At 43.3% G+C, this 23329-nt stretch overlaps 1 protein-coding gene across 2 annotated transcripts in view; it reads left to right on the top strand.

Moving 5' to 3' along the window:
- The first annotated feature begins 1546 nt into the window (after nucleotides 1-1546).
- Nucleotides 1547-23329, top strand: part of STAB2 (stabilin 2) — a 146873-nt gene continuing 125090 nt past the window's right edge. Inside the window, exons 1-7 of one of the 2 annotated variants that reach the window (XM_075938875.1) lie at nucleotides 1547-2047; nucleotides 6458-6591; nucleotides 7627-7742; nucleotides 15754-15839; nucleotides 17984-18053; nucleotides 21687-21782; nucleotides 22122-22247. In XM_075938875.1, coding sequence (XP_075794990.1) covers nucleotides 1964-2047; nucleotides 6458-6591; nucleotides 7627-7742; nucleotides 15754-15839; nucleotides 17984-18053; nucleotides 21687-21782; nucleotides 22122-22247 — 712 coding nt within the window. In that variant the 5' untranslated portion in view covers nucleotides 1547-1963. The remainder of the gene's footprint in view (nucleotides 2048-6457; nucleotides 6592-7626; nucleotides 7743-15753; nucleotides 15840-17983; nucleotides 18054-21686; nucleotides 21783-22121; nucleotides 22248-23329) is intronic. The other variant, XM_075938882.1, reaches the window with a different exon arrangement.

Genomic DNA, 23329 nt, shown 5'->3' with positions numbered 1-23329 from the left:
TGAAAGTCTGTGTTTCCTGCTTTCCTAGAAGCAAAAGTACAGAAATACTCCAGTAAGGTCTATTCTCATACTGCTTCAGCTCTGGCAGGAGCCAACAGCACAGGAAGCTACATAAGAGTCATTTCTCGCCTGATTTATGGATGACTGTGCGGAGGCAAAACAGAGGTGGATCTTTAGCTCCTCAGAAACCAGGCCCAGAAACATAGCAGCTTGTAAGAAAAAATGGAAAGGCCTATGACTTTGATGTACTCTACATCCAAGTTTGTCTCTGCCATTGTGGAAAGACATGGCTTCAGGATTTTTGTTTAGTTTGATTTGAAAAATAATATTTCAGAGACCCTGAAAGACAAAGACTTGAGAACTTGCAAATTGTCACACTTCCTGCCTGCTGGGGAACACCTCAGCTATTCTTTCTGAACCAAATGAAGTATTTTCTTAGTGGCAGCAGCTGGACAGCCCAAAATTCTGATATTTCAGAGCCATTCCTGCTGGCCTGACAAATTACCTCTCCCTAAAAGTCTTAAATCTCAAATCAAATGCATGATATGAGCAGACTGGGAAGGCAGCAGACACAATATTGCTGCCCACTACTAATCAGGCAACCAACAAATAATCAGTACCCAGGACAAAATGGGAGATGTGTACAGCTCACCTGACTACCCACTTTATTTAGGGCCCCTCAGGTTGAGCTGAATAGAAATAAGCAGCCTGTCTGGGAGGAAATTCAGACCTAGATTCAGGGTTTGGCTCAGGGCCAATTCTGTATCGCATTTAAAATTCGTGGCCCCTAGTGGGATTTTTTGCAGAAGAAAAACAGGAGAAACAGGAAGGAAAAACACAAGCTAGTTGTGACCTGCTTTTTCAGGAGTTGAATAAAGCTCAACTCCGCTTTATTATCTGGTAATAAAGCGGAGTTGAGCTTTATTCAACTCCTGAAAAAGCAGGTCACAACTAGCCTGTTTTTTTCCTTCCTGTTTCTCCTGGTTTTTTTTCTACAAAAAATTGCTTACTTCAGTAAAAGTATTACCATTAAACCAAAACTTTCTCTTCCATGAGATGGAGGGCTGCTTTGGATTTTCTGGAAACTTTTATAAAGCCAACCAACCAAAAGTTGAGGCACCCCAAATCACAAGCTACTCTTGAAAACATAGGTCATTGCATTTGTGAGTGAGAGTGACTGGGCCTCATAACATTAAAAGAATTACAAGGAATTGAAAAGCTTTGAAAATAGTGAGAGAATTTCTTCCCTTAGCTTTTCAAAATGTCCTTCTATTCATTCTTTCCAAATATGCCCAGCTAAATTGACTGACTTAATTTTCTTTGTACCCATTCTAAAAGATTAGTTATAATGATGTAATGAAACTCCGAAGAGGGTAAAAACAAAAGGGGCGGGAGTCCTTTCTTTTATCCAGCTAACCAAAGCTAGAAGGTGCTGTTTTGGCCACCTCAGATAATGTCTCTAAGAGTTACATTTGATGGATACACCCTTCTGTTTCAAGAACCGATAAGCCCAGCTCCATAAAGTTTTTGTTCTGCCTGACCTCATTCAAGTGATGACAAGATCAACAGCTATTCCCAACTTCAGTACATGTCCATCTAAAAAAAGAAAAATATCTTCTCACCACAATTCAGTGTCCTTGGAATTGTATTGTCAACAGCTACAGAGAGAAGGATCTGCTATCAGGATATCCTGTCATTTAGTTAGGAAGAGTTTATTCAGCTTTGCAATGAAAACTTTCAGCAAAAGCCATATATTTTGGTAATTTTCCTATCTAAGGGCAGGTTTCACGTGCTTTGTGGTTTAGCTCATTGCTTTCTTCAGGAAAAGGAGGGAAGTCACTTCAGTCTTTTCCTTGTAATGTAGTAAAGAAATAAAGCTACCAAATCACTGATGATTTTCAGCCATAGCATTGTTACCCATGACTGAAGAGTCCTGAAGGCAAAAAAGCAACAGTTTTTCATAATGGAAAAACAGTTGGTTGTTTTATTTCTGGTGTCTTCTTTGATTACAAATAGCTTCTCTTCACCACCAAAACCCACAGATCAGGTAAGAAAAATCTTTTATTTTCTTTTGGATATGTTTTTTAAGATAATGATGTATTATGTTTGTGGTATAATACAGAAGGGTTGTGTGTTTGTCATGTATGCTCTGTCTTGTGGAGGGAAAAAACCCATTGTACTATCCATCAGTGCTTATGTGATATTGTCTCCTAGTTAGATAGATATCCCAACCTGTTGTAAATTAGCATCTTCCCATTAAAATTAATTGAGCTAACTATACTTGCTAACACTCGGGTCCATAAATAGACCTACTAAAATAAATAAATAAATAAATAAATAAACAAATAGATCACCACATTGTGAAACTGCTGATAGATAAGATTCTCCAAAAGCAACAAATGAAAATTACTACATTTTCTACCATATCAGAAGATGAAAAGTCTTTTTACCATAGGAGACAGAATGCTTTTTTCTCCATCAGTGTGAAAAGCTATTTTGACCATATAAAAAAACATTCCTGGAGAACTTAGCAATTTTTAACATTTGCAAAAAGGTGCAAACTTAACGAGATTTGTAGACATTTCTGGAATTAATGTATATGCCTTCATGACACAACCTGGTGCAAATTTCCTGAATGTATGGAATTTCACAAAAATGTGTTTTGTAAGAAACATGTAGGGAAATGAAAAGTGTTATTGTATTATAGATCTAACAATATAAATGAGAATTGGCCAAAAATGCAGTGCTCACAAACTACTTTACAGCATATGGTTTTGGATTAATGTGTCCCCAGTAATATATCTGTGGGGGAAAGATTGAATAACCTATTAGGGGAAATGAAAAATGTGAAGGGGGAGAGTGCAGAAAAAGAATAACGCTCACTACCACTCCTTTTTTACTTCAACTAGATGTGTAAAAAAATCTCTTTGAAGTGTGAAAGTGTGGATTTTTGTCCTCGATGTTTCTAAATTTCCTTTTTTCTTTTCTTCCTCTTTAAAAGAAGAAAGGAAGAGAACTGAGAGAAAATGGGAATTTTCCAACTATTGCAAAAAAATTAGAACCCCAAAATTTTGAAAAAACTTTATTTGAATTTTCTCATTTAAAAATCTTTAAAATTGGAAACAAATAATACTAAATGAAATGGGGAGGTGTTATTTTACAGCATTGCAGTGAAATAAGTAAACCCAATATCTTTGATTTCTTAGTCCAGTTGCTTTTTGTAGTAGCACCTGATGAAAGAGGTTTGCTTGCTCATTCTTTAGATGTCAAACTTTCCATGACTTTCACTGAGCAACTTTGCAGATCAGGGCCTAACTGCACATTAAATCAAAAACACAATGTTGAAATAAACAGTTCAGCAGCTACCTTTAACTTAAAGTGAACTGGCCAGATCATTCAGCATTTACTCATGTATTTGTAGCCATGAGACTACATATGGGAGTACAGATAGATGGGTTGAGCATTGTTACAGATCGATGGGTTTGAAAAGCAGTGTGTTTTAAAGAAGAGCAAGAGGATATGAAAGGTGTGCTATAGTGGCTAGAGGTAGGGGCAAGGAGACAGATTCATGAGTTCTAATCATGCCTGTGTAGTTGACTGACTCCATAGCTTAGAGCACAGTCACTTGACCTCTGTTTCCACATCACATGAGAAGCTTATTTCAGAAGGAGGGTGGTGAAGCACTGCAATAGGTTACTTCGGGAGGTGGTGGACTCTTCAACCCTTTGTCAAGCCCTGGCTGGGTTGATTTAGTTGGGGTGGGTCCCAGTTTGGGCAGGGGGCTGAACTTAATGACCTCCTGAGGTCTCTTCCAGCCATAGGATACCTATGATTCTGTGATCACCCTATGTTAAAAAATAAAATAAATAAATAAATAAGATTACTTACTTATCTCTTTTGTACCAGTACTACAAGGGTAAAGAGGGTAAATGCTCATGAAGTCTCTTAAAAATAAAATAGGCTCCTAATTTTTTAATATTAATCACTATTAATATTAAAATCTTTCCATTTTCAAAAAATGAAATATTCAGGGGAGAAATATTATTCTTTATAAGCAGCTTCATCCTTAGAAAATAAATAAACCATCATACTAAACAGTTTGCATTATATAAAAAAATCACAGGGGGTAATCCTTGTGCACAGTCATGCCTTCTATTGAAATGTTATAAATCTATCTTTTTTGCTTGGAGTTATAAGTATGTTCAGGTTTAATTGCTTGGACCTAGCAACTGGTTTTAAGGTTTCGCTGGGAGTGTTTTAAGAAGTGAGCCAAACCAGAACCTGGAATCTGAACCTTTTCAAATTTTCATATTTGGAGAGTTCACATCAAAACTCACCCTCATGATTTCCATATCAGATCCAAACCTAGAATGTGTCCATCTTTCATTTCAGACATGGAGAAACATTTTGGCCACATTTCTCACGATTCCAGGTCCATGTAATCTAAACCCGAAATATCATCCTGATTCTTCCAGGAACTCAAACACTGCCTAACCCAGGTCTAGATATTGTTTTGTTAGCCCATCTTGGGGAGGCAACTGGGGAAGGTAAAGAGACTGAACCACCACTGGGTATAGTGCAGTCAGATTAAACAATAGCACACATTTGCTCAGCAAAAGATCCAACTCTATATTCTCATTTCTGAGTCAGCTCCATCACAGATGACTTCCATCCAGTTGACTGAAACTGTACTAAATTGCACAGGGCATTTCAGGGATTATAAGAACTGGTAAATAAATCACAACATTTCTCCATACATATTGAGAAAATAATGGACCTCCTCCGCCATTTGGAAATCTACCACCCCATGCACCAAAGCTCTTTCACTGTGCTGTCTTTGGTTTCCATGTCAAGCTTGCCAGAACTAGCATTTGTGGATGTCATATTCAATACTCTTGGCCAAAGATCTATCATGATCCGACGGGAATAAGAGATGGAGGGCGGGGGTGGATATAAGGTGTCAGTTTCCATAGTTTGTAGGGTTCCTCTATAGAGAAGCCTGCTGTTATATCACACTGACTTGCCTGACAATCTGTCTTAGGTCTGGGGCAAGAGAGCAAAGCTGAAAAAATGCATTGTAGCTACAGGAGAATGATGGGGCGGGGGTAGTTATGAAACTGTACCTGTACTGTTCTGGGAGGGAGGCCAAGATGCCTCACTACAAGGAAGCAAACCGGCTGAGTAGTCCAGCCCAGCAATGTTTCAGGGTGGGCCCACAAGAGTTCGAATACAAGCCCAACAACTGTTAAGATGCCCAGGCCCTAGCTCAGGGCAGGGCAACAAATAGCCCTGGTGCTCAGTCTATGCTCTGACCGAGCAGCAGACACTCCACCCTGGCCCTAGTTCAGGGCAGGGCCACAAACAGCCCCGTGTTCAGGCTGAGCAAATGTCAGTAAGACCAGCCTCTTATTCAGGGCAGGGTAACTAGCAGTGCAGGCAGCTCAGCCCGCATTCAGGCAGAGTTACTGGTAATAGGCCCAGGCCCCTGTTCAGGGTAGAGCAGCAAACAGAGACTGCAGGCTGATCAGGGATCAATATGTCCTGGCCCTAGTTCAGGGCAGGAGAAAAAACAAGTAACGGGCTCAGGCCTATGTCCATGCTGAGCCACTGTCAATATAAGCCCAGGCTCAGGGCAGGGCAAGAAGCAGAAGCAGCTTAGGGGGCTCAGGCCCGTTCTCAGGCTGAGCAGCAATCGGGTCTCCTACCTCTGGCAGAGAGCCAAGTGCAGGCATTTAGCTCAAAACAAGGGAGACAGCCACTAGGGACTGAGGTAGCGGGGGGGGGGGGGGGGCACAGGCCCACTTTCTCCACTGTGTCCCAGCCCAGGACCCTAACAATGGCATCTCTGGCTGCCATTGTGTCGGCGGGAATCCTGACCACAACACACTGACCAATTCACCTCAGTATCTTCAGCCGGACATGGGCTGGCTACCCCTGGGATACTTCCCAGTTCCCCTTTAGGCCTACCTGGGTTGGTGCTCGCTCCTTTGGGTCTGCAGGGAATGAACACTCCTGCAGGGTTTCCATCAGCTCAGGGTCTGGGGTTATCAGTGGTCCTGGCCAGGCTTCTGGGCTCGCCAGTGATCCTGGCAGTCCTGGCCAGTTTTCCTCTTCCCAGCGGTGCAGCCGAGCCACCTACTCAGACAAGGCGTCTGGCTTCCCCCATGGCTGGGGCCCAACTCAACTCTTAGCTGCAGCCTTTAGACTTCCCAGCCCATCCCTCTGCTTCCTGGGAGTGGGGCTGGGTTGCCTTGGCCCTGCCCAGAGGGTCCTGGGGAGTTCTTCCCCTTCTGAATTAGTGGGAGGCCAAGCTGCTTCACTGCACAACGCATAATAAGACTTTAAGAATTAAAGCAGGATTTCCCATTGATTCCAGTGGGAGCAGAGCAAGGGCAACTGAAAGTGTTTTTTGAAAATGCCACCCTAAAGACTTAAACCTATTTCTGGCTTTTTACAGGTGAAGAATAAGTGCGATCAGAAGATGCTCATTACAACCAAAACCAAATGCCGATCTTGTTCTCTAAACCTTGAAATCCAGTGCCCTGATGGCTACAGTAAAGTTACCAATGGATCTGGACTACGAGACTGCAGGTATTTCTTCTCCTACAGCTCCTACTGTGTCCCCAAGTCAGCCGCTGCTGATACTAATCAGCGGCTGACTCCAGGAAGCCCGAGGCAGAGCTGCTCTGCCCCGGGCTTCCTGGAGTCAGCCGCTGGTCAGTTTCAGCAGCGGCTGAATGGGGGACAGCTGGGGCGCTGCCAGGTTGGGCCCCGCAGCCCCGAGGGGCAGCGCTATGGGACCAACCCGGCAGCGCCCCAGCTGCTCTGCCCTAGGCTTCCTGATTCAGCCGCTGGTCAGTTTTAGCAGCGGCTGAATCAGGGAACCTGGGGGCAGAGCAGCTCCAATGGTCTGGCTGCCCAGAGCTCTTCCGGGTTCCTGATGGTGCCGGACTATCAGGAGTACTGGACCATCAGATGCCGGACCATTGGAGTTTTACTGTAGTTCTTTCTTGTATTCTGTGAGTATTTATTGTGTGTTCCAGCTTGGGTATGAAACTTCCCATTTTTAAATGCTGCATTTTATGGTTTTAGTCTCCCAAATCCTCTGAGTCAAAAACTCAAAGGGTGTGTTTTCAAAACTTTTCAGGGATCTCCCTCTGAAGCAATCTTGCCACAGTCCTTTAGCTTACTGAAAACTGTGGTGTATCCAAATTACAGACAGTAAGAAAGGCAGGCATATTATACAAGAGAAAATGTACAAGAGAAATGGCTGCAAGGAGGCTTTAAGACTTTAATAAACTATGGGAGAAAAAACAGTGGTGAAAGTAACTTAACATTTCTTACAGGTGCTATCCTATTGTAACCTGCCTGCTCTTTAAATAGCTCCCTGCTGGCTTTTGGCACAGCTCAACCTGCTCTTGCTGAAGCTGAGCACCAGGACGCTCCTGCTTACTTTCACCTCTGGAGAAAAATCCCATTTTTACATGAAAATTAAAAAACCAAGTCGTAATGCTGTCATTTTAAAATTCTGCTCTCTGGCTTTACAGAACGCAGAGGTTACCATCGCTATTTATCCCCAAAGGAGATTTTAAACACTCTAATATATCTGCAACTTCTTGTCTTTAGGTATTACCTTGAAATCAGGACTTTCACTTTGTCTCTTCCTGGATGTCGGCATTTATGCATGAAGGAATTTCAACAACCCGAGTGCTGCCATGGATATTGGGGCCCAGATTGTATGGGTAAATTCACTTAATTTCCTCTTCTCACAAACTATTGCTGTGGTAAGCCTGACTTTCCTTCAAATGATGTCAGGAGCACATAGAGCAATAGAGCATCTTGTTCAGTGAATGTGCTTCAACATTTTACATCAAATATGTAAGCTTTAAATAAGGTAGGACCAATAGACCCAATTGATAGTCTATTCGCCTAATGCCTGTTACAGTATTGGATCTGCTGACATCCCATATAGAGTTGTTTTGGAATACTCTCACTCCTCTCTGTTTACCAAAATACACTAGTGATGTCTGTTTGAGGCTGCATATATTCCTTTCCTATTTAAGTCAGAGTGATTCAGAGTCTGATCCAGCACCCCTGGAGTAATCCACTGGCTAAATAGACAAAAAGAATATTTACAGATTCCTATCTTCTACATAGGCAAAGGTAAATGTTAAACACTGGCCGTATTGACAGGAACCACAATTTTAGAAACCCTATTCACAGCTAAATCTATCCTTACAACATGGAGTGACGAGCCAATAAAAAGTTGTCTTTTTTTCCCCTCTAATGAAGCATAGAATCCTGCCCTGTGGTACAACAAAGACAACAACAATACTTGATTAGTTTATACATGGTAATGTATTCTGTGACACCATGTTATGGACTGCATGTGTCTTAAGGTATGAAAGAGTTTGCTCAAAATGGAATAGAGTTAGAATTCCTGCTAAAGGGATTCTGGAGCAAGTAAAGAGGCCCCCCTTTTCCTCCTAATAAACATCCTGGACAGAAAAAAGGAACTCTGCATAAGAATCAAGGTCTAGGCATTGTTTCTGCTGTCACTTGAAGAAAAGTGCTATTTTCTTCTCTTATCTTAATCTGTTTAAGAACATACTGTGCATCCTACAGTTTAGAGGAAAGCAGTTCCTTCCTCAAGCTAGTAGAAAAATCCTGACTAGGAGCATACTTCACCTTTTGTATTTGATGGTGATGACAAAATAAGCTCTTAAATAGTACTTCTGTTTCCTTAAATGATAGGCCACATTGGCATGACGGGTGTTCCTCTGTCCTTCCCTCACGTGCTGCAGGATTCCAGTACAGCAAACCTTCCATGCAAAAGAACCATACTCCAATTCCCTTTTAAATGGACTACAGTAGGGATGGAGAACCTAAACCCTGGGGGCCAGATGCAGCCCCTGGCTTGCCTGGATCTGGCCCCTGAGGCTTACGTCCCCTCCTCCTCCCCCCAGCACTGGGGAGCCAGTGCTTGTGCTCCAGCCAACTCATGGGGCAGGAACACACAAAATCTACTCGCCTGGGCCTCCTAGGCTCTGGTGTGCAAGGAGATTGTGAGGAGTGTCTTTGTGCTTCTCAGTCGGTGGCCACGTCAGTTTTGTTTGATTGGTTTTGTTTTTGTGGGGTGTGTTTTTGGTTTTGGGGTTGATTTTTTGCTTCTCACTTGTGTGCAACTGCTGACTGATTTTTTTTGGGGGGAGGATCATTATGATCATTTAGTCTAGCCTTCTGCATAGCATAGAAATACTATAGTATTATCCTACTTTCACAGTTGTGCAGTTGAGGCACAAAAAAATCAGGAGCCAGATTTACAAAGGTATTTAGGTGCCCAAAAACACAGATTTGACTTTGAATTGATTTTAGTGGAAGTTGGGTGCCTAACTGGATTAGGCACTTTTGCAAGTCCCACTGTCATCCATCTGCAACTTTGAGCACCTAAATACCGTTAAAAATTAGGCCTTAAGTGATGTGGCCAAGGTCACACCGCAAGTCAGCAGCAGAGTTCAGCACTCAGCCCGACGTCTCCCAAGGTCTAGTCCAGAGCCGCACCTCTAGACCGTGTTTCTTTTAAACCTCCCTCCCACTGACTTGCTCCCTTGCACCACCCATCTCTGCTGGAGATTAGCCCCCATTTACTTGCTTGCTTTCTCCTGCAGCCATTTAGATTTTTAATCTATATCCAGCAGAAACAAAAGCCACTTACTCTGCTCATTATTTAGAAAACACTGAAAACTAAGATTTGTTGCATAACTAGTTAACACAATCATCAGAGACATAACAACAGAGGACATGGAATATGTGTGAGGTAACAAGCCCCAGAAAAATATAGGCGCATATACAGATACCTAACATTTAGTTTTTTCTCCAGATCTTAATTATATTAGCTATTTATTAATACTGTCATATAGAGTCTTAAGAAATGTATTTGCCATACAAATGTAAGTGAAAATTAAAATAGATTAGAATATATACTATGTAGCTAATAATCAAATTAGAGTGGAAAGACATAAAATGGTTTCCAAGGAGTTGGCAACATTAAGTCCATTCTTCTCTTGCTTGTGTAATACAAACAGTAAGTGGGAAAACAGAGTAAATAATAGTTTTAATCAATTAAATTATGAGGCAAAAAAGTAAATATTTAAGTGTTTTTTCTTTTAAAAAACCCCCTCTGTCTACAAAGCAATATTGCTGGCCAAAAACTTGGGGGAGGAGAGGAAGAAATCCACAGAAACATTGACAGATTCAAAAGAATGTCCCATTCTGTTATGTTTTGAGGTGGTGTTTTGAGGTGGTTTTTGTTTTCTGACTTTTCAAGGGATTTTTTTTTTTTAAGAACAGAATTTTTCAATTTCAAAATTGGAAAACTTCAAAAATTGTATGTTCTAATGTAAAAAAACCCCCAAAGATATTTAAAATGGGGATCTAAAATTAGGCTCCTAACTATGGTTCTGGTATCAAAATAAATAATCTGATTCTAAAAGGGACCGAGCTCCCAGCCGTTACTAGTCTCATGCTCAGACCATAAGACAGACCACACACAGCTCTTTTTTGTGGGTTAAACTGGAAAGTGTATCTTTTGTACCATTTCTTGAAAGATACACTGAACAGAAAGAAAGGGCCTGATTCACCACTTCATTTACATTGGTTTTGTGCATGCCTAACTATAATGAAGTAATTGGAGTTACTCTAGTGCAAAACTGGTGTAAGGGATCGGAGAATCCAATGCCTTCTGGAATATAGAGCTCAAGCGAAAGTTCAATATCTGTCTAAGTAGCAAATTATCATATTGTTCTACAATTTTAAACAGCTGACAAAGGTCTGGCTGTGGTAGTTTCAAAACAAGAGGCAAGAAGGGTATTAGTGATGTCAAAGGGAAATAGAATTGAAATCAGCAGCAAAATAATTATTTGGTCAGCCATATTTTAAATCTGTTTTACCAGAATTTTGTATAAATGCTGAGTTCTTTCTCCATTATGGTATTTGCTATCCTGGCACATTTAACAATGGGAGTATTGCAGGTAGTGAGTTAAAACAACTGTTGTCCATGTATCTCACAAAATTAGCTGATTGGTATCATCATTAGCCCTAACAGTAATTTTTATCTGTGACCTAGCATCTTGAAAACATTTAAAAGCTCTGTGAGGACATTAGCGCTAATATGTATTTATCGTTTTACCTTGTCCCAGTTATCTCATCTCAGATCTTAATACAACATTATGATTTCAATGTGTTCAAAGTACACTGGACTGAAAATTGTATCTGTTTAGAGACTGATTCATGGAAGAAGTGTATTTAAAGTCAATAGCACTGGCTGGATTACTGCCTCATCTTTAAGGGATAGATTAGTATGCAGCCAAAGTGTTCACAGAAATAATGTGTATGCATCTGCACATCCACTTATTTGCTCACTGCTCAGATCACTTGCAATTCACCCTGGTGCAGAGGGACTGAACAAAGCTGCCGTATCCTTTAAACTCTTGAATTTGGGGTTAAATTAGACATAAGTGGTGCATATATCTTGTGCTAGCTCCCTGCATGGGGTAAATATTTCACCTCCTGCTGCACAGCACAAGGGCTGGCTGGAACACAATTCCATCTCAGGAAAAACTCTGAAGTTTCAAAATTTGGTTTTTGTTCTGCACCGGAACAAAAATGAGCACTTTTGAGACTGGGCCACCTCAGAATTTGGAGTAGGAATTACAACCTGGGTCTCTCTTTCTCTCAATCTCTCCTGTTGGAGCTGTTCCATGTGGTACAAATAATTGAATATTGGGACAGAGAAAGACAAAACAGATAGAACAGGGATTTGAACCCAGGTCAACTCAATTGCAGGTAAATACCCAAATTGCCCAGCTATTCTGTAGTGGGTTTTGCCCACTTTCTTCTCCTTCCCCCCAATTCCATTCTGGGCCTGCAAAACCTTTTTGATGAAAAAAATGGCAATTTTTTGACCAGTTTTGCACAGAACCAGCACAATGTCCTCTCTACCATTTAAGTCCAGTGCTAAAGCTGGGCGGGGGGAAGGGCGGTGCTATAAACGGAGCAATAGGGTCTTGCCTCCTTTACAAACTTTTCTAGTGATGTTCTGTGCTGGCATCTTTGGCAGTAGATTGGAGGGGAGACCACAAGCTACACAGTTATGTAGCTAATAGAAGAGCAGATAGAAGAGCTGCCACTGAGAGGTTGCATTTAGCTCAGGTCATAAAATCAGGGAGAGTGCTGTGGAAAATTTCAACAAAAATAAAAAAATCTATTTCATGCAAAATGTTGATGTTTATAGGTGAAAATATGAATATTGAAATATTTCAGTTGGAAATGCTGCCATGCTGCATTACTCTTCCATTCCTTCTGGGTTGGGCTCGGCTCCTTGGACAGGCTAATTCTCCATGACACACCATGGACAACCCTCATGGCAAAGGGAAGTCGCCACAGTGTATTGTAGGTGATGCTGTTGAAATGGGAAGCCTGGCCAATAAAAGGAAATAGAGACAGCAGGCAGCCAAACTTCAGTTCCCATGAGGCACTGAGACAGCATATCGGGGCAACTGGTGAAGGAGGACACCTCGCCATTTGACGCCTCCTGTCGACACCTGAGGGAGGGCTGGGACACTATTCCCTCTGCCCCAGGCCTCACCTCTGCGCTGCCTCTTCCCCACTCCTTCTCTGCCTCCACCCAGCCTTTCCCCTCAGGCTTCCTTCCCCAGCAGTGTGGCCAGAGGGCAAGTGGAAGAGGCCTGGTGTTGGCAGTAGGGGGTGGGTCCCCCACCCCAGTGACTGAGGGTAGAAGCGGAGCAATGTGACCCCATTTTCCCAACTGCCCGTCACATTGCTCGGGCAAGGAGCCAAACTGTCCCTGCACTCACCGGCAGCAGCAGAGGGGAGCAGAGCAGTGCAGCCTGCAGTCAGGGAGGTTGAGCTGCATTGCTCTGCTTCCCCCCTATGGCTGCCGGTGAGTGCAAGGGGGCCGACCACTGCTGCCAGAACCAGGCCTCCCCGCTAGTCCCCAGGGATACCCAGAGGCTCTGGCCCCTTGCCCCTCTCACCCACAGAATTTGAGGGGGCACTTGGTCCCTCAGAATCCCTTCACGCATTGCCAGGGCAGCACATTCAAATATTTCAGTTTTCAAGCTTTCTGTTTTTCAACGAAAAGTCTAAATTTTTCCATGGACATCTCAAATGTTTGCACTCTTCACCTCTCCGTCCACCAGTAGCAGTAATGGCCAAGGCTTTCAAAACAAGGGGCCCAAAGTTTAGACAACTTATCAAATGCCCAGGTTTTCAGAAGAGCTGAGCATCTAAGAACTCCCATTCCGTTCTGCACTTGTGAAATCAGATCCACTGAGCCCCAACCCTGCAAACTATGTAGGTCTCCAGCAAAAGGGATAAGGCTGGGGGCTTGCCTCCCCCAGCTGTAGGTGCACCCACCACCCATGCATGCCAACCTTACTTCTGTACTCTGATCGGAGCTGGGCGGCAGGAGAATGGCAGCTGCTGGCCAAAGGGTAGCAATACCATGCTATACCATGCTTCCTTCTGTGCTGCTGCAGACAGTGGCACTGCCTTCAGAGCTGGGCTCCCAGCCTGCAGCCTCTGCTCTCTAGCTATCCAGTTCTGACAGCAGCATTGCCACCAGCATCAGCACAGAAGCAAGGGTGGCAGTACCATGACCCCGCCACTCTAACTTTGCATTCCCCTCTTCACAATCTGCTTCTGGATCAGGATGCCTACAGTTACAACACTGTGAAATTTCAGATTTAATTATTTGAAATGATTAAATTTTTTTAAATCCTATGACCATGAAATTGACCAAAATGGTCATTGAGCTTGGTAGGGTCCTACACTTTAACTTTACTATACGATAACGAGTAATACCAAACTACTCACAATGGTAAAGTTAAGCACATATGTAAGGGCTTCCTAGATTGGAGCCTTATTCAGATACAGGAATATGGATATAGTAGAAGTTTAACTTTGGCCAATAATTTCAAAAATAGAAAACTAGCATTAATCGTCTACATACATATTCAAGCTCCTAAATAAACAAGCTTGTTAGCAAAACTTGAAAATCTGGCCAATTTTGACATGGCTATAGATTTCGAAATCTAACTTGAAGGTCCTATTTTTAAAATCTAGACCACTACATTTATATAATTCTCCATGCAAAATATTTAACAAACTCCATGCTCATCTTGGATGTGTCTAAACTACATGGCTCCATCGATGGAGCCGTGTAGATTAGGCTGATCGGCAAAGGGTAATGAAGCTGCGATTTAAATAATCGCGGCTTCATTAACTTTAAATGGCTGCCGCGCTGAGCCGACAAACAGCTGATCAGCTGTTTGTCGGCTCAGCACGCTAGTCTGAACACTCCCGCGCTGACCTGAAAGCCCTTTATCGACCTCCCCGTTATGCCTCGTAGGATGAGGTTTACCGGGGAAGTCAATAAAGGGCTTTCATGTCGGCAGGGGAGCGTCCAGACTTCCCCGATCTGCCGACAAACAGCTGATCGGCAGAGCGGGGCAGCCATTTAAATTAAAATGAAGCCGCGATTATTTAAATCGCGGCTTCATTTCCCTTTGCCGAACAAACAAATCTACATGGCTGCATCAACGGAGCCATGTAGTTTAGACGTGCCCGATGGCTGTGTCTAGACTGCATCCCTTTTCCGTAAAAGGGATGCATATTAGACACATCGCAATTGCAAATGAAGCGGGGATTTAAATCCCCCCCGCTTCATTTGCATAAACATGGCTTCCGCTTTTTTCCGGCTCGGAGCTTTGCCGGAAAAAAGCGCCAGTCTAGACGGGGATCTTTCGGAAAATAAAGCCTTTTCCAAAAGATCCCTTATTCCTCTTAAAAAAAGGAATAAGGGATCTTTCGGAAAAGGCTTAATTTTCCGAAAGATCCCCGTCTAGACTGGCGCTTTTTTCCGGCAAAGCTCCGAGCCGGAAAAAAGCGGCAGCCATGTTTATGCAAATGAAGCGGCGGGGATTTAAATCCCCGCTTCATTTGCAATTGCGATGTGTCTAATTTGCATCCCTTTTACGGAAAAGGGATGGAGTCTAGACACAGCCCTTGTGTTTTCAGAACAGAATATCTGAGATTGTTTTGATTTAGAGAATCATAAGGAGTCAAGATGGAAAAGAACCTATTATTTCTTCTTATCTACCTCTCTGCTGATATAGGACTGCTCCTAATAGTATATTTTCTAGAGCTTTGTCCAGTCTACAAATGTCCCAAGATAGGGTATTTTTACTATGCTATATGAAAAGGATTTTCTCTCTTCAAATATGATCACTAAGTGTAATTTTTAATGACTGACCCTTTGGATGCTATACAAGATAATTACTATAGCAATTGCTGGGCTGACTTTCAATCCTTTAACCAAAACAAGAAGTTTAAACTCAAAGTCTTTTCATTATATTTTCATGGAGTTCTGCCCTTCTGAATTCTGTCTGGTCAAACTAGAGGGAAAAGTGTTTTAAAATCACATTTTAAAACCTTAGTCTTTCCAGTCCATTCTATTCTATCCTGACTCCATTGAACTCCATACAGGAGTTTATTAAGACCAAGATCTCAGTGAAGATACTTAGGAGACTCCGAAAAAATCCATGTATTGAAATGCCTATTTGAATTGATTCTCCATACCCTTTGGGAGCCACCATCACTAATATAAAGGACTTCGTTTGCATAAACCACCACAGTCAGTTTTATTGATTTCTCTTATTTTCTCTTCTGTAGAATGTCCAGGAGGAGCTGTATCACCATGCAATAACAGAGGCCGCTGTTTTCAGGGTATTAATGGGGATGGCAAATGCATTTGCCGAGTAAGTCCATTCATTTTTTTGTAATGATACTGTGTATGACAGCTGGGAAATATGGCTCATTTATACCAGAAAAAACACATAAATTAAAGTATTTCAGCAATAGCCTGCAGAGAGAGTTTGGGGGTGGGGTGGGAAGGTTTTTATTTAGTTTGTTTATTTATTTTTAATTTTCTGCTCGTACCAAACTTCAAATTACTCCCTATGACTGTTTATCTTAAAGTTTCCATAATGTCCATTTGCTGAGAATACATGCGGTGTTAAATAAACTCTACCCAGAAGAAAAAAAAAATTCTTCTCCCTCCTGATATGTGCATGTAAGACCTATTAAATTTGTTCACCTCATCCTGCATTGGCTGACCTTCTAGAAAAAGCTCATATTTTCTAGAGCACGTGGGTAGGTGGTGGAGAATGGGGAGTAAGTTAGAACTGAGGCATGTATTGTTGTTGTTATTAGTGGGAGGACTGTCAATTGACCTGCATTAAAGTCTGCAATTAACGCGGGACAGGATTAACACATTAATCCTTTTAACGCGTTAATCGCAGGTGTTAATGCTGCACTGCCCCTTTGAAGTGCCACTCCAGAGCCGCACTTCAAAGGGGTTTTTCAATGAGGAGCCAGGGATCAGCTGGAGTCCCCAGCTGATCACAGGCTCCTAATGCACTGCCCCTTTGAAGTGCTGCCACAGCACTTCAAAGGGGCAGTGCTGCATGGAGCCCGGGGTCAGCTGGAGACTCCAGCTGACCCCGGACTCCACCTTGCGCTGCCCCTTAGAAACTATGCCGCTGTGTTTTAAAGGGGCAGCTACACTGAGCCTGGGGTCAGCTCAGGACTCCCACTGATCCCAAGCTTCCCCAGCACTGCCCCTTTGAAACACTGCCGCAGCATTTCAAAGGGGCAGTGCGATTGTGATTACATTTTTTAATTGCTTGACAACCCTAATTATTAACTATTGATTATTAGAACGCTATGAGATAAGGTCTGTTGCCATTCTTGATTATATTTTAAGCCTTCTGAGTTTCTGTGAAAGTGGTCTAAGTTCCTAATGAGAGCAGGCTAGTCACTGACAGAAATTAACTTTAATATATAAATGTGAGGAAGAACAGTCCTCATCTTGGGGGACATTTCTTTCCAGCTTGCTGTCTGTTGTCCTTTCAGCATGTCACAGGGTGGGTGTGTCCAGCCCCCTCTGAGGCAGGGCTTTAGGCCTTCCAGGCCTCTCATCACCTGCTCCACGCCATGAGTGTCTCAGTCTCTAGGGTCAAGGTCCTTTCACTACGCCCCTTCTCTCTTACAACATTCCAGCCTAGCGGCCACAGTCAATGCAATACCCCTTCTCACAGGTTAGTGAGGCTCAGTGGCCAGAGTCCTTTCCACACCCTTCCCTCAGGGCAGTGGGGCCTAGTGTCCTAAGTCAATTATCACTCCTTTCCCTTAGGACAGTGGGGCCAAGCGGCCAGATTCTGCATCAATTACACTCTGTTCGCAGGGCAATAAGGCCTAGCAGCCAGAGTCATTAGCAACCCCCCTTTTCACAGGGTAATAAGGCCTAGTGGCCAGAGTCAACAGTCACAACTATAGCACCCCCTTGGGGGCTAATGAGGGTGAGGTAGGGGGACCCAGGCCCACCCTCTCCACTGGGTCCCGGGCCAGGGGAGTCGTCAGTGGTGGGTGTGACCCACCATTAGCTCAGCAGGGAATCCACTGGTAACACAGTGAGCTCTGGGGAGTTTTACCTTCCCACTCTGGGCTACTTCCTACCAGCCTCCCTGATGTTGGATTCTTCTCTGGTCGCGTCCGGGCTGAGAGCTTCTCCGGCCCATCTCCGCTGGCTGGCCTCAATGGCACCGTCCATCTGCAGCTCTTGTTCCAGAGCTCCTACAGCAGCTCCTTCCTCGGTGGTAGTCAGCCCTGATTGAGCTGCTCCACTGGCCTTTATACCGGTCCTCCAACTGCAGCATGCCCAACAGGTCTGTGGGGATGAGGCTCTCTCAGCCAGGTAGTCCTGGTTGACTGCATCAGGCCCAGTGCGGGGTTGGTGCACCCCATCACATCGCATTATAACATTTTCTTATGTATGGCTACTCTGCTTGTATTCAAATATTTTAATGATATAGAAGAATGATCTCCCTTGTGTGTTCTATAGCCAGGGTTTGGTGGGACAGCCTGTGAAACTTGTTTCGAAGATAATGTATTTGGACCCAACTGCAGTTCAGGTATGTCTGATCTTATCTCCTTTTGTAGACGTGAAAAAATAAAACAAAGCTGTATCAGTGTAGGCTGAATTGCACAGGCAATAATCTTTGTGCAGCACAGTGAAAAATACCTTTAAATATCCTTGTTTTATCATATCTATATAGATATTTTCGAGGTTTTTGTCTGTGTTTCTGTCTGCGAGTCTGTTTGTTTAAGATGGTAAGAGCTGGGACCACCAAATTTGTTATGAAGTTTCTCTTCTCCGGACCTAACTTATAGCAAGGTCAGGGTTTGTTTGTGCCAGGACAACCAGAAGCCCTGGGAAAGGGACTGTTTTCCATAACATGGAAAGTGAAGGGGCGGGGGCTAAGCTGTTCTGAGGGACACAATACTGAGATTGGCCACTGGGGGCAGTGAGCCTGCAGGGGAGAGCTATCCTGCAGAGTGTCCACTGGGGGCAGCGGTTCCATCAAGGGATTGGCCAGCAGGGCTGAGGCTCTTCCATCTTGCCTGCCAGCACACCAGGTAAATAGCTCCCCTGCCCCAAGCCCTCTCCCCCCACCCCCTGGCAGCTGTGGAGGAACTGGGGGGAGAGAAAAGGTCCATACAGGATGGGAACCTCTGTCCTGAGCTCTTCCCCACCCCCCAGTCCTCATTCTTGCACACACCTCCCTGCCCTGACTCCTACACTGACCCCCTCACATCCCCAAGGCCCTGTCTTAACTAAGGCCCTGTCTTAACCACCCACCCACCCACCCATCTCCAGCCCTCTGTCCTGAAGGACCCAGGCAATGGCAAGTAAGTCTGCTAGTAATCAAATAAACTAGATATGGAAGGACCTGCTAAATTACCCAGGTCATCTCACAGTAAGTGTTGGAATGTTTCCTTCCATATATTTTCCATGGTCACATACTTATTTCGTTCTAAGTGTGTGTGAGAGAGATAACTGTGGTATTTACCATTGTATGGTAACCTATCAAATGGTAACTTGCAGTATTTTAAATAAATTTCCTAACTAAAAGTATGGTAACCAAGGCATATAATTACACCCCAAAACAGTAGCAAAAATACCAAATAAATACAATAGAGTATGAAAATCAGAGTACATCAGTACTAAGCCATCAACCAAAATACAGTCATGAATGGACAGTTACTTAAATATTCTGTTAGTGAGCTTCCTGCAATAATCACAGTAACTGTACAGCCTCAAAGGCACATTGTTTCCAATAGTTGTCCACTGGATGCCAGTATTGATTCATATAAATGCTATTGAGACAACATTGTCCTACAGGTGGTACACTTGAATCAATTCAGTATCTTTAGTGTTCCAGCTTTTGGATATTTCAGCTGTTTGAAATATTCAAAATTCTCTAGGAGCCCATGGAGATTGTGCATTGGTACAACTAGCAACAAATATGCCTTCAGCAATACCTCAAATGTAGCTGTAGATCAGAAGTGGGGAACCTAAGGCCCGGGGGCCTGTTGCAGCCCCTAGTTTGGGGCTGGAGCACACAAAATCTACTAGACTGGGCCCCCCTAAGCTCTGATATGTGAGGGGAATGTGGGGAGTGTCTTTCTCCTTCTCGGTTGGGGGCCATGTCAGTGAGGGTTTGGTTTTTCTTTTTTGCTTCTCACTTGCGTGTGGCCCCCAGCTGATTTTTCTGTGGGTCAGCAGCTCCTGGCCCAAAAAGGGTTCCTCACCCCTGCTTTAGATGTTAAGGCTGAATGCAAAAAAGGAGCTGTGTGCCTGGGAAAGTCACTGCAATGCACATAGGCTGTGTTAGGCATCTAGCACATTGAATGGTGAGAAACAAGCACCTTAAACCGGGATTCCTAAAAGCCAGCTCACTAAGCAGGGAATTGCCTCAGTGTAGTGGCCTAACCGGCCCACACTCAGCTAACCAATAGGAGATGCCCGCCCAAGGGGTGTGTGGTAAGCACACTTCTCGTGGTGATAGGACCTTGGTTCCAGCAAGCTGCAATGAGGTGCCTCTTTCTGCTTGCAATTCACAGCTAGGAGCTCTCTTTGGAGGTAGCTGCCTTATAATGCTTTAGCATGAAATGGGAGAGGGGTGGTCACATGCAGGACCCAATCCAGCAGGCATGCTCAGAGACCATCCGTTCACACAAATAAATGATGGCGGAAGGAGGACTTCTCTCAACCATTTTTTCCAGTGCTTAGACCACTCAGCTGGGATGGGGGGAGGAGACCTAAGTCAAGTCTCCTCACCGCGAGAAGAGATTTGAAGTATGAGCAATTACCTCCTGGGGGCACTTTCTAACCTTTGAGCAGGACCATCTGATGTGAGCCTATCTCAGTATATAAATTAAGAGAGAGAGGATCCTTGGTCTCCCATATTCTGAGAGCGTGCTCTGAGCCACCAGGCTGTAGAAAATCTCTCACACTCACACTCACACGAAAAGATTCCACAGTCTGGTGGAGAAAGGTGGCAGATCCTACTTCAAATCCCTTGCTCCCCCTATCCCAGGTCAGGTCTTGAACCAGATCTTTCCCATGTCTCAGGTGTGTTCCCTAATCACCAGGCTAAAAATTATGGGGGAGAGTCTCTGCCACTTGCCGGTCTGTTTTGTATGAACTCACCTGACAGACCTGATGTGATAAGCAGACTCTGAGCATGCTGCTGGCATCAGGCCCCACACATGACCTAAGTGCCTGAAAACCTCTCTTTCCTTGGTTTGTGAATTACTCTGGGGATTAGGTGGGAGATAGGGGCCGTGGTGTCACAAAGTGCACACTCTCAGAGGCTGAGACATAGGCATCTAGAGAATTTTCACTGAAAAAGCTTAGACACCTACGAGGTGTGGTGGAAGAAGGGGTGCATCACAGTGGTATTGAAACCAGGACTTAGGTGTATGAAATAGGGACTTGGGCACTTAACTCCTGTTGTGCATTCAGACCAAGGGTTAGTCTACTCCAGAAAGTTGTAATAATGTAACTATGTTGGTATAGCTAAAACAACACAATCCCCTAAAATAGGTGCTATATAGCTATCCTTATAGAAGTGCTTTATACTGGTATAGCGTAATGCAGTATATGAAGGGGAATAAGCTGTCCTAGTAAAAGTCATCTTTATGCTGACATAACTGTGTCTACACTAGGGCATTACCAGTACAACTTTTTCAATAATACATCACATCCCTAAGTGAAATAATTATACTGGGGAACCATTTAAGTAGAATGAGGCTAAAGGAACAAATTTGCAAAGGGGCCTCAGCATTGTCTGAAACTGTGTATGTGCAACTTTGTGTGTGAAAACTGTCAGCCACCGAATTCTGTACGCTCCTTGTCCCCAGAAACATTGATTTTGTCTTTCCAATGTACACAACAGCAGAGGGACAAAATAAGACCTGCTGTAGAGTTTGACCTATTTGCTTATGCCCTTTAAGTGGCTAATGTACTCCCTTCTGTGTGCCTTAATATTAGGGTGGCAACTGTTCCACTTGATGTTTAAAGTCTGGGGTCCCATTATCAAATCTGAGTCAAGTTAGCCATCTTTGAAAATTGTACCCTGAGTGTCAAAAACAGTAGTGTTTAATTACTGGGACTAAATCATTAATGGCATGAAAAAAAACACTCAAAACCTTGTTTCAAATCTGCTTATTTACCCAAACCAATCCATTTCTACATATAGTTTGCACCTGTGCTCATGGAGTGTGCAACAGTGGAATTACAGGGGATGGAGGATGCACATGTTTGTCTGGCTACAAAGGCCTGAACTGTGATCAGCGTAAGTATGGGGCTTTTCATCAGGACATAGTCACCTACTTCTTTGTAGTGGCTGCTGGTGAGGACTAAATATATTAGTTTAGTATGCCTGAGAGTACCGCAGCAAAATATATACACCCAACTCAGACTCCATCACATCTAAACCTAACAAAGACCTGTGATCATTATTACCTCATCATTTCATCATCAATCACCACTAACAGTGGTCACATCCCCACTCCACGGTGCCTTGCTCATCTAAATGCTGCATTGGTTCTTGTACAGCGGAAGGATGGAGAGTGTAATGTTCATTAGTGTGATGTTCAGCCATAGTCTAGCTTTTTGCCTTCTTTCTCTCCAGCAATACCTGAGTGTGAGGCTTTGCAGTGCCCTGAAAACTCCAGATGCTCTATTTCTAGTGAAGATGAAACCAAGTTGGAGTGTACATGTCTTCCAAATTACTACAGAGATGGCAAACAATGTGAACGTAAGTACATGTCAAGCCCAACGGGCCATGAATCCCCCGATGGCAGCCTTAAAATCAGTATAGGCGAACAACAATTTACATTTGCTGAGAGAGGTCCCGCTACACGGTGACGCAGCTGCATCACTGAGCCCAAACACAAACCTTTCAGACAAATTTAGCACATGCCATTTTTCCAGTATTTGATGAAGTATGAAAGCCTATGATCTCTGCTGGGGCAAAAAGTTTTTCACAGTGTAGTCTCTACCACACTCACTGTGCCACTTGAACTGTCAAACTGTTTTTATTTATTCTATTATTACATTATGACATGACATTATTATTCTAATAATTCTAGCCAAATTGTGTTGCTGAAGATTCAGTCGTGTTTACCTAGTAACACAGAAATGTCTGTACTGGATCAGACCCAAGATCTCTCTCAACTGGTATTTTGCTTCCAACAGTTGCTTTGTGCCTGATGTTTCAGGAGAAAGTTGAAAAAAAAAAAAAAAAAAAAAAAAAAAAAAAAAAAAAAAAAACATAGAGACATTTCTTCCCATCTCCCATCAGTGAGCTGTTGTCCTATACTCTAAAACAAGCACAATTATATTCCGCTATATGGGGGTTCTCACACGGGGGCAATGAGATTATGTGGGGGGTCACAAGCTGTCAGCCTTCATCCCCCTCCCCCCACCTCACTTTGCCTCCAGCAATTATAATAGTGTTAACTATATAAAAAAAGGTTTTTAATTTAAAGGTGGGAGTCACACTCAGAGGTTTGGTGTGTGAAAGAGGTCACCAAAAGTTTGAAAACAATGGTGCTATATTATATTTTATCTAGGGTACTAATGGCAAAATTTGCCAGTAAGTTCAGTTTTTTAAACTACACAGTGAGTTGGTTCAAGGATGGATTAATTAGTTCAAATAAGATACTCACTTTGGAATCATGGGCAACAACTTGTGCTTCAATCTCCCCATTGGCTACTATCAGTGTTACGATTCAGGGCCAGATCTTCAACAGCTTTTTACTCCCAGTGGTGGGCAGTTAAACACGTCACTAATGCCACTGACTTCAGTAAAACTACTCATGGAACTATTGGGTTCCA

Source organism: Pelodiscus sinensis, chromosome 1 (assembly GCF_049634645.1).
Source record: "Pelodiscus sinensis isolate JC-2024 chromosome 1, ASM4963464v1, whole genome shotgun sequence".
Taxonomy (NCBI): Eukaryota; Metazoa; Chordata; order Testudines; family Trionychidae; genus Pelodiscus; species Pelodiscus sinensis.
This window is presented reverse-complemented; position numbering and strand designations above follow the sequence as displayed.